This window comes from Carlito syrichta, unplaced genomic scaffold (assembly GCF_000164805.1).
Source record: "Carlito syrichta isolate Samal-C Ts95f unplaced genomic scaffold, Tarsius_syrichta-2.0.1 Scaffold288251, whole genome shotgun sequence".
Taxonomy (NCBI): Eukaryota; Metazoa; Chordata; class Mammalia; order Primates; family Tarsiidae; genus Carlito; species Carlito syrichta.
Genome location: NW_007232347.1, coordinates 41,458 through 53,454, shown reverse-complemented (window position 1 = coordinate 53,454; position 11,997 = coordinate 41,458). Strand labels below are relative to the sequence as shown.

General features: G+C 38.7%; 1 protein-coding gene across 2 annotated transcripts in view; it reads left to right on the top strand.

Annotated features, from left to right (window-relative positions):
- LOC103255556 (ARF GTPase-activating protein GIT2) overlaps positions 1–11,997 on the top strand; it is a 41,157-nt gene that overhangs the window by 1,390 nt on the left and 27,770 nt on the right. For both annotated transcript variants that reach the window (XM_021710187.1, XM_008053535.1), the window contains exons 2-7: positions 3,242–3,375; positions 5,112–5,224; positions 5,852–5,957; positions 8,399–8,485; positions 8,600–8,730; positions 11,011–11,105. In XM_021710187.1, coding sequence (XP_021565862.1) covers positions 3,242–3,375; positions 5,112–5,224; positions 5,852–5,957; positions 8,399–8,485; positions 8,600–8,730; positions 11,011–11,105 — 666 coding nt within the window. The remainder of the gene's footprint in view (positions 1–3,241; positions 3,376–5,111; positions 5,225–5,851; positions 5,958–8,398; positions 8,486–8,599; positions 8,731–11,010; positions 11,106–11,997) is intronic.

Sequence of the window (11,997 nt, the reverse complement as noted above, 5' to 3'; positions counted from 1 at the left end):
TATTGTAGAGATGAGGTCTCACCAAGTTGCCCAGGCAATCCACTCACCTCAGCCTCCCAAAGTGCAGGATTACAGGCTGAGCCACCGAACCCGGCTCTATATGGACTTTCATTTGTGTGTTTGTTTGTTTGTTTTGAATCGGGTCTTACTCTTTTGCCCAGGCTGGAGGGCAGTGACATGAGCACAGCTCACTGCAGCTTCGACCTCTTGGGCTCCCATGATCCTTCCATCCCAGCCTCCCAAGTAGCTGTGACATAAGCCACCATGCCCAGCTATTTTTTAAATTTCTTGTAAAGGTGAGGTCTCACTGTTGCCTAGGCTGGTCATGAACTCCTGGGTTCAAGCAATCTTCCCACCTCGGCCTCCCAAAGTACTGGGATTACAAGCATAAGCCACTATACCTGACCTCTGTATAGATTATTATATGCTGTTCAGGTGCTTGAATTTATTGGCTTTGAGTCTGAAGTAATTCGAAAGCAACATGGCCTCCTTGGCACAATAGCATCCAATATACAATCTTAATTACATCACCGATCACCAGTGGCTTTGCAACTGTTCTGATCTTTATCTTGTCATTTGGAAGTGGAGGCTGATTTTAAGTAGTATTGTGATAACTCAAATCTTGTGGTTATGTCATGGTCCATATAGTGCAGGTGGTGTTACCAGTTTCCTTTGAAGATAGGGAGGGGGGATGGAGGAGTTTTAAAAGAGTTGTTTTATAAACCAGGTTAGTGTGTTATACAAACTCCGTCGTTTTCTCTAAAAATGTTTTTTGTTCCACTTCCTTATTTTCTTGCCTGTTTTTAGTTGAACTTTCTGTGATGTGTTTGATTCACATGTGTCTAGCTTATGACTTCCTCTTGGAATGTATATTCTTTACTTCTCAGTGGATGATATGTGGCAAAGGAAAATTGTTTCTCCATTGCCTCCCGAAATACTGCCTTGCACTTTTGCAGTGTTTAGTGCATTTCAGAACTCTTTTCTTTTCCATTGTATCGTTTTAGTTGTTGTCTCTTAGCCTAATCTACAGAAACTTGAGTCACTTCCTTCCTGTTTTGAAAATAATTAGGCTACCTTAAAATGTGCTGTGAACTTGAGCAGCCAGGAATTTGTGTTGCCTTTTCCGCAAAGCCCTAGTGACAGAGTTACCTGTAGGGTTAGGGGCTCCTTTGAGTTTCTGGTGAATGCTAAGGTGCTTCCCCACAAAATGCATATGTACTTTTTCTTTCATACAGAATCTGTACGATTCTCAGGGGGAATTGACCTTTTTTTTTTTTTTTTCCAGTCCTCTTGTGGTGTCCATGGAGCCCTGGTGTAAAGCATCCAGATAATCTTGAAGGGTTTCACTCAACCTCATTCATACAAACTCAATTTTGATTTTACTATGTTGTTACATTCTAATATTCTTCCCATGGGATTCTGATGCATAATCTTAAAGTGATTAATCAAGAACCTCTCTTAATGTCTGTCATATCCTTGCTGTCTTGTTTCTATTTAATTTCCTTGCAGAATACTGTGAATCCTCTGAATGATATATTAAAATCAACACTATGCTTCAAAACAATCTTCTGTCATTAGTGGTAGTACCATACTGCAGAAAGCAATCTGTTACTTATCTCCATCCTTCATCTTGATGTTTCCAATTTTTGCTTTTTACAATGATATAGTAGTACTGTGGAGAGTTATACTTTATTGAATTATTTTGTTTCTGGTTTATTTCTTAGTAAACATTTAACTATGCTTGCATCTTATTAAATATTTTACTTTTTAAAAAAATGAATCTCGTTCATTTTAAATACATTATACTCTTGAGTTCAACTACCTGAAAACTCCACTACAGTAGTACAATATTCACACGAAACAGTCGATGTTTTAAGTATTTCCAGTCAAAACCTCTTTCTGGTGGCTATGAATTTCACTAGGTTTTTGAAAATATCTGAATACTCAGAAAATAATTTAGAAAAGATGTCACAGCTAACATGACTGGGTACTTACTATATGAGAGGTACTTTACTTTTCATATCCTCGCTAGCCTGAAATGTGTTGTTATTCCCATTTGACCCATGGTGAGTACGTTCAAAGAAATAACTTGTCTGAGATCATTGTACAAGAAGTGGAAGAGTTGGGGTTCAAACCCTGGACTGCTTTGTCTCCAGAGCCAACCCTCTTAACCACCACACTCCCTGGTTTCCAGGATTTGTCTCTCATTGAAATTCTGTAACTTTTTATTATATGGTTTGAAAGGGTTTGAATAAACTGCTAAAAATGGTGAAGACGATTTACATGCATTTTAGAGATTTTTGTGGACATTGAAGAATTTTAAAATATAACCCTTAGGCCCAGCAACTTGAATGGCACCTATCGTCACCCCACTGTGAGTCTGATGAACCATAGAAGGTCTTTCTTTCTTTGGGGCTTCTAAGTGCTCAGTTTACTTACTCTGGTTCATCCTGCCTACCAAGTATGAATTATTACGTGTGTCAAAGAGTGTCTAATGAAGTTCTATGTCTTGAAAGGAAAAAAGTATTATACCTACACCAAAAATATTACTTATGTTTGTTTTATATCTTTGTCGCTGTGAAGTCTCTGTTATTACAGATTCTTTTCTTTCAGATCAATTGCAGGATTGGACTCTGTAGTTTATCTAAAATAATGGATATCCTAGAACATTTCCTAGTGGAAGAGGCCAGGTTTCCCTGTCCTCAGAACTGTAGCAGATGAATGACTTTATGACTCTCTAACTCACAGCTTTCTGCTAAGCATATGGGAGTGTTAACTTGTGGTAGTGAATTGGGGCAGCAGTCTTTTCACCATTTACTCCAGCTAATGCTATGTAGATAATTCAGTCAAAATGATATTATCTTGCTCTTTGTGGAGATGGATTTGAAATGGTTCATCTGTGCTCTCTCAGTCGCTTCTTTTACATGGAATGAAAGAGCATGCCTCTGAGATAGTGGAGTCCACCTTAGGGCTACAACCTGTGGCCCTGAACCAGAAAGAAGATAACTGCTCATTCAAGGCTTCACCTCATGTTTTTAGTCTCAATTAACATTGTACCTAATCAACCAATGTAGGTAGTATCATCAGATTAGATTACCAGCTTGATATGTTGATAAACATACTAAAACAACAAAAATGTCTCCTTTTTCTGAAAAACCAAAACAGACCTCAGTTGTCTTGGCATTTGGCAATGTACCAGCCAACTGGTATCCTCGCCACTGAGATTTCACTCTCTTTCCAGATCCTTCCTGGGCATCAGTAAATAGGGGAACGTTTATATGTGATGAGTGCTGCAGTGTCCATCGGAGTCTAGGGCGCCATATCTCCCAAGTGAGGCATCTTAAACACACACCGTGGCCTCCAACACTGCTTCAGGTAAAGAATTTCTTCTCACAGTTTGTAGTTTATGTTTTAAGGCTCATTGCCTTAGCAACTAAAATTTCTCCTAGTCCACTTCTTAAATCTTACAAAATTGCTTGACTTATAATTGAACAGAGGTGCATGTCCATCAGTTCTGTATACATTATCTGTATTGAATTCAACATTTAAGATTTCCCCCCCCCAGCATAAATCTTGTTCCAAAAGCTCAATTATATATAGATAGCTAGTCATTAAAATATCTTGGTACTGTTGCACTGACTTTTTGGAGTGTCATTAGAAATTGTTTCTAAGCCGGGCTTGGTGGCTCAGCCTGTAATCCTGCACTTTGGGAGACTGAGGTGAGTGGATTGCATGAGCCCGCGGGTTTGAAACCCACCTGGGCCACTTGCTGAGACCTCATCTCTACAATAAAAATTTTTTAAAAACTAACTGGGCATGGTAGTGCGCGCCTGTAGTTCCAACTACTTGGAAGGCTGAGGCAGAAGGATCACTGGAGTCCAGCAGGTCGAGGCTGCGGTGGCTGGGAGCATACTACTGCACTCCAGTCTGGCCAACAGAGTGAGACTCCAACTCAAAAAAAAAGAAAGAAATTGTTTCTAAATCATCCATCTTTTCCATGCACCATGATGAGTGTTTTCAAAAGCTACCCCTCGAGAAACTTTTCATTAATGTACTTATTACTGAATACTTGCTAATATTTTTAGAACACTGTTTCCTGCTTTGATAAAAGCATGAACTGGGATTCCTCAGAAATCTCTGAAACATTAAAGTTTTCTTAAAGTTCTTGTTATTAGTCAGAGACCAAATTCAGATGTTTTGATTGTATGCCTAACGCTCTGTTAAGTAGGCTCTTTGTTTTATTTGGGGTCCAATGTCATGTTCCCAGTACTTCTGGAGTACACATTCTTCACGTTCTCTTGGAACTCAGGATTAAGCGTGTGTTTTGCCTTCATCTGTCTTGAGCACATATATCACTAAATTTATGGAAACTACACAGCATGTCCCTTAAACTTGCCTGTATATACCAAGGTAGCAAAACAAGTAGATTTGGATCTTTGATGTGATAATATCTCCACTAACTTAAAAAACAAATGGAGTTGTTTCAAGAGTTATGCTTTGAAATGAAATCAGGAGATATGATTTATTAATAACTTTTGCTTAGAAGTTTCTAATCGCTCTTGCTCATGTGAAAGGGGGTGTTTACTGCCCTCAGGTCTGTCTGTTTACAAAACCAGATTATATTATAGAATCTGAATAAAGTCTAGTGATGAATAGTTTAAAATGTCAGGGTTGATCCTAACGCAACAATTCCCATATAATAAGAAAATCATTACTAGTACATCAAACCATAATTATTAGTAGACATTTTAAAAAGTGAGTAAGTTTAAAGAAAATACTATAGACAGTACATGGCTTGTTAAGAATCTTGAAAACAGTAGTTGATCAGGCTTGGGGAATGCTGCCCTAAAGTGTCAAAGTACTGTTCCTTCATAATGTATAAAAATAGTGCCATCAGATGCATTTAGGTATGTACTTACCCTACTGATCAAAACTGAAGCCTGCTTTTAGGTTCATCTTTCTTATTCACAAATCAGGAAACAAGAATATGAATGATAGTGCAAACATGTTAGTGTTTGTAGTAGGACTTTGTTTTCCCAGTTCAGTCACTGATTCCCATTGAATATTTGTGGAAAGAAATTAAAATATTATTTCATACTGCTTGGTTTTAGATGGTTGAAACCTTGTATAATAACGGTGCTAATTCTATATGGGAGCATTCTTTGCTGGACCCTGCCTCGATTATGAGCGGAAGACGTAAAGCTAATCCACAGGATAAAGTACAGTGAGTGGAATGTTTATAAATACTTCATTTCTTCATAACAAATGGACCCACTGAAAGGAGAGCAGCTATTTTTTATCAGTCTCCACAAGGGCCGCACAGGAGGTGGTTCCCTTAATTGTGCATTGGGCTCTTTGCTGTTGGAAATGTAGAATGAGGCAGAGTGGGACCATCTGTTTTGCATGGTTACCCGGCAGGAGTAAATGGTTTCTGCAGTTGGAAACCAAGGCCTGGAGGCTGTGGTTGTAATCAGATTTAAACTTAGGTGCTTAAACAAAAGGTGGGCAGATCAAAAATCTAGGTTCTGGGCATCAGTCCTCCATCTGTTGCCTCCCTATACAATGAGACTAAATGTCGCTTTCTCACAAGGTTGCTAGATCAATTCAGAAAATTACACAGAGAAGAAAGATACTATAAAAAGCAGGTATTCTGCAGTCCCAGCCATGATAATGACTAATGTGTGTTTTCAGACTTCAGGTCTTAAACACTGCTGAAATTTATTTGAGCATTGTTCATTTTATTCTCAAGTGGGAGACGTGGGTCACTTCCTCTTCTTTTTACAGTACAGAGGATGGGGAATGTTGTATCTGAACTACAAGTGAACTGTTTTATTTTTTGTTTTTGAGCCAGTCCCAATAAAGCGGATTTCATCAGAGCCAAGTATCAGATGTTAGCGTTTGTCCATCGTTTGCCCTGCCGAGATGACGATAGTGTGACTGCCAAAGATCTTAGCAAGGTGGGTTGAGTCTTTTTAAATCCCTAAAGAAACTGAGATAGCATATTGTTTTACTTGAAAAAAAATTAAAAAGGAAGAAAAAAACTCGCTTCTGTACATCAAGTAATTAATAACAGCTTTTTTGCAATTGGTTTTATCCTTAATCTTAATTCATATGACAGTCATTTACGTAACAGCGATTTCAAGGACAAAGAGGAAATAAGTAGTTAGAAAACTATTTGTGTATTTCCAGTATGGTTTTTATTTATTTTTAAATTTTTTTAAAAATTGGAGTCCTCTGTTGCCCAGGCTGGAGTGCAGTGGCACACTCACAGCCACCACAACCTCGACCTGCTGGGCTCAGGCGATCCTTCTACCTCAGCCCTCCAAGTAGCTGGAACTATAGGCACGTGCTACCACACCCAGCTAATTTTTTTTTTTTTTTAATTGTAGAGATGAAGTCTTCCCAAGTTGCCTGGGCTGGTCTTTTTTTTTTTGAGTTGAAGTCTCACTCTGTCACTCAGACTGGAGTGCAGTGGCCGCTCCCAGCCACCACAGCCTCGACCTGCTGGGCTCCAGCTTCCTTCCGCCTCAACCTTCCAAGTAGCTGGAACTACAGGCGCCCACTACCACGCCCGGCTCATTTTTGATCTGTTGTAGAGATGAGGTCTCACCAAGTTGCCCAGGTGGGTCTCGATCCCGCGGGCTTAAGGCAATCCACTCACCTCGGCCTCCCAAAGCGCTGGGATTACAGGCTGAGCCACTGAGCCCGGCCCCGGGCTGGTCTTAAATACCTGGGCTTAGGCAAGTCTCTCACCTTGGCCTCTCAAAGTGCCGGGATTACAAGCTTGAGTTCCTGCACCCAGCCACCAGGATAGTTTTAAAATTATATTTTGACAAATTTTTTGTTTGTTGTACTTTGAAATAGGATCCATGCATGTCAGAATTTGTTTCTAGAAGGGACTAGAAAGTTTGTAGGACAATTGTTTGCTTCTAATAAGGACCAGGAAAAGAAAAGTACCAAGGGAAGAGGAGTAACTTCTTCAGGTTTCCAGATTGCACAGCAGTAACATCTTCAGAAAGCAATGTGTGACTCAAGGCTGCAGTACAAGGAAAGGTGAATCATACTTGTAAAATGAGTAGATGGTTTTCTTTATGTGGGCCTTCACGTGTTTTTGAGATGCCATAAGAAATATGCATATTTATTTTCAAAGCACTGCTTTTTATAAATGCTCGTTCACAGAACATGGCACTCATAATTCACAGTTTTAAATTTTGCATAGAAATGTGTATAATTTTTACTTCCATTAATAAGACTTGGTGGGTTTTTTAGAATCAAAATGTAAAAAAAAAAAAATAAAGAATTAGGCACTGTGGCAAATGCTTGTAGTCTTAGCTATTCTAGAGGTTGAGATGGAAGGATTACTTGAATTCAGGAGCTCTAGTTCAGCATGGATAACATAGTGAGACCCTGTCTCTTAAAAAAAAAAAAAAAATTCTGGGTGTGGTGGCTCATGGCTGTAATCCTAGCACTTTGGGAGGCCCAGGCAGGAGTATCACTTGGAACCCAGGAGTTCAAGACCAGCCAGGGCAACATAGTGAGACCCTACAAAAATAAGATAAAATAAAACTCTAAAAAAGTTTAACAAAATGAGACATGGATATTAGAGTAGGTTTCTCCATTCCTATGATAAGGGTTACTGTATCTTGGACAATTCTAGGTTAGACTTGAAAGAAAGCAGCTCATCTTCTGAATGTATAAGAGCTTTTCTGCAGTAGTACAACACTTGCTATATCACAGGCCTATTTCCCACCCTGAAAGACTATATTAAGTATTATATACAGGCAAGAAAATAGTGTGGAAGAGAGGTTATGCTATAAGACAGAATCCTGTAGCTTACGCAGTGTAGAATTTGAAGTACTGAAGCCCTATCTTCAGTAACAACAGCTAATAATAACAATTATTATTACAACATTTGTATTTTTTAAGAACTTTATTATATCACCGAATCCTTACAATCACTCTGTGAATAGGCAGCATTATTTTCTCCATTTTTGAGGTGAGGAAACTAAGGTTCAGATTGCTTAAAGAACTTTCTCAAGGTCACACAGCTTGAAGGAGGTATGGTTTGAAGTTCAGGTCTGTCAGACCAGAACCAAACATAACAACCTCCTCAGACAGTTCTGCCTCTCACTCAGATTCTGGTTGTGCCACTTTCTTGGACAAGTCACGCATCTGGGCAGGTCAGCCTTCACAGGCCCAGTTTCCTTATCAGTAAAATAGGCTTGACCCCACCTTACAGCCTAGGGGTGGTTGTGACCAGCAGAGACTGGTCTGTTCACCTTACTGAGCCAAATAAAGATAATGTGTTATTAGTGTAACATATATTAAAATGGTGTACCAGTTGCCCTAGTACTTTGTGCTGCTAACAAGTATTCCTTTTTGTTTGTATGTTTTTCAGCAACTCCATTCAAGTGTGAGAACAGGGAATCTTGAAACTTGTTTGAGACTGTTATCTTTAGGAGCACAAGCCAACTTCTTTCACCCTGTAAGAAAACATAAATAGATTCAGATATTAAATTGAAGCTAAATGAGTTGTGTTCATATAGCTATTAGTTTATTTAATTTGCTTTTTTGTCTACCTTTTGTTAATGATTCTCAGGAAAAAGGAAACACCCCACTCCATGTTGCCTCCAAAGCAGGGCAGATTTTACAGGCTGAATTATTGGCAGTATATGGAGCAGACCCAGGCACACAGGATTCTAGTGGAAAAAGTCCTGTTGATTATGCAAGGTAGGAGACCAAGATTCTTACCGCTTTTATTTGTTTGGGATTTTTTTTGTTCATATTAGGTGTGATTTATTGTTAAGTAGCTAAGTTGTAAATGATTAACATTTAGCCCCTTTAAAGATTTAACTTTTTTATTTTTTGCAGTTGAAGACATTTCAGATGCGTAAAAGCTTAGCTGACAAAGTCCAGGAAGGATAAGATATAAACCAATGTGCTTAGCGTCCAGTCTTTTACATGATCTTTTATAATACAGTGGTATTTGAGCCTCAGTCAGAGTCCAAATCAAGTATCAAGAATTAACAGAACCCACTCTTCAAGTTGTTAGTCATTGCTTGAACTTAAAAGCGAATCTGTGCATAGATATGTGATTAGACAAGTATAGAAAAATGTTAATTTTAAGTTTTAGGTAATGGATATCTGGGTATTCACTGTAAAATTCTTTAAATTTCTCTTTATTTGAAAATTGAAGTACCAGAAAAATAAGTAAATTCATAGGTTAGTATTGAATATCATTTAAATGACTGAAGATCACACATCTTTCCTTCTTTTTCCAAATGATTAACTGAAACACCATACTCTTCTCCATAGAGGATAAAATGGATGAAATGACAAAACTCTGCCTTCCCAGAATTTACTATCTCTTGGAAGAGATGATTCATAAATGCCTGAGAGAGTTAAATAAGACAAGATCATATGTGATTCATTGCAAAATGGATAATTGGTCTTAAAAAACATATATAGGGCTTCTTCATTGTGGCTGAAATCATTAAGAAATTTCTTTAGTTGGTCTCTAAAGAATGGGTTGGATTTGATTGCATGAAGAAGGAGCTAAAGCAATCCAGGTGAGTGGAAAGGCATATGTCAAGACTGGGAGGCAGAGCTGGACAGGGTGTGTTCAACTCAGCAGGAGACTGACTGGAAAGAGCAGAAAGTATCGCAATAACAAGAGCAGTACAGTATTTTATCAGATCTAAGCCCTCATTGATTGAACAGTGTTTATTTTTTCATATAGCACTAAAAAAAAAATAGCTTGGCCAATTAAGTTATTGTATATTATCAATTATAGGCTATTTCCTGATTTCACAGATGTTAAAAAATGAGACAAAAAGATGTCTCATTAAAAATCAAAGCTCTGTGGTAGGTTGGAGAGTATTGTGTAATGCCTTACATGGTGTAAAGAAAAACTGACTAAACTACACTTGCTCCTGGAAGGGGAAAAGAGCTCTCGTTATTGTTACTTATCACTTACCTTGGGATTTTCTCATTTGTACCTTGAATACAATAATCTCTCAATGTAATTTACTTATATGCCTTGTTACTAAAAGGATTCTAAGCAGCTTAAATATTTATTTAATGGGGCTATGCATGGTGGCTCATGCCTGTAATCCCAGCCACTTGGAAGACCGAGGCAAGAGGATCACTTAAGGCCAGGAGTTTGAGACCAGCCTGAGCAACATAGCAAGACACCGTATCTACAAAAAAAAAAAAAAAAAAAAAAATTAGCTAGATATGGAGGCACAAGCCTATAGTCCCAGCTACTTGGGAGACTGAGGTAGGAGGATTCTTTGAGCCCAGGGGTTGGAGACCACAGTGTGCTGTGATCACACCACTGTACTCCAGCCTGGATGACAGACTAAGACTGTGTCTAAACAAAAAAATTTTTTAATATATATGTATACGTTTAATGAATGATGAAAGGCAAACTTAATATTTTCTGTTATGTAAATTGAAGATAAGGACGCAAAAATAGCTGCAGGTGTGAGCTGTGCATGAGGCTGGTATGTCTCTTTTTGAGTTGAAACCCTTCAGGTGATTACTAGACTCATCCAGAGTTAGATTGGCTGCATAACTTTTACCCCACAATTCTAAAATGAAATTAAAAATAAAATACTGATGCTTGGGTCCTTACTGATTCAGAATTTCCAAGGGTAGGACATGGACATTGTATAATTAACACTAGTTAATTTTTGAGACCCTCTATTCTAAACCATTTATTAACCTCATTAAATGAAGTTATTTATCTTGCTCATAAATCTTTGAATTCCTTATTAAGTATTTCGTGCATTAATAAAGGAAAGGGGGTAGTTCAGATGGTGAAAACAGTTTATAAAGGTGGGACCCAAAGTAGACTTTGACAGTTTACTTCACACAAAAAGGTTAATTATTCTAAAAAGTCATGTTTGATAAGGTGCTCAGGTATCTCAGGAGGTGTCTTTGTACTTTCCTATTCCAAAACCAGTGAATAGTAAGCAATATAAATGGTACTTTGTTTTCTCTTGGTAGGCAAGGAGGGCACCATGAGCTGGCAGAACGCCTAGTAGAAATACAGTATGAGCTGACGGACAGACTAGCTTTCTATCTCTGTGGCAGGAAACCAGGTGAGTGAATGGATAACCTCTCCACACTTCCAGTCAGGAAGGGTCTGGAAAACAAGTTGGGATACTATTTTTTTTTTTTTTTTTTTGAGTTGGAGTCTCACTCTGTCGCCCAGACTGGAGTGCAGTGGCCGCTCCCGGCCACCGCAGCCTCGCCTGCTGGGCTCCAATAATCCTTCTGCCTCAGCCTTCTGAGTAGCCGGAATTACAGGCGCGCGCTACCACGCCTGGCTAATTTTTTGATTTATTTAGAGATGAGGTCTCGCCTGCCCAGGTGGGTCTCGAACCTGCGGGCTCAGGCAATCCACTCACCTCAGCCTCCCAAAGGTGCGGGATTACAGGCTGAGCCACCAAACCCGGCTCCCACTTCTGTCAAACATTTTGTTATAGTATTACTGTAGTTCTTCAAGGTCCACTTATGAGTGAGAACATGTGATACTCAGATCTTTGTTTTTGTGAGTGAACACTCAGTATTATCAACTCTAATTCTATCCAGGTCGCTGTGTAGTTCATAATTTTGTTCTTCTTCATGGCTGTGTAATATTCCAGGGTCTATATGTACTTCATTTTAATCCAGTCTTCTTTTGATGGGCAGCACAGGTGGTTACATGTTCTTGCTATGGTGAATAATGCTGCAAAAAACATACATATGCAGGTATCTTTTTTATAGAGTTATCTGAGTTCTTCCGGGTATATTCCCAGTAGGGCAATTGCAGGGTCATGTGGAAGGTCAATTTTTAGAACTTTTAGGAATCACCATACTGTTTTCTACAGTGGTTGTACTAGTTTACACTCCCACCAACATTTTAGATACAACCTAAAATGGCAGTGAGGCCCAAAATTTTCTAGGATAAATTACTTGTTAATGATTTCTCTGAAGTTTATTTTTTTGGGG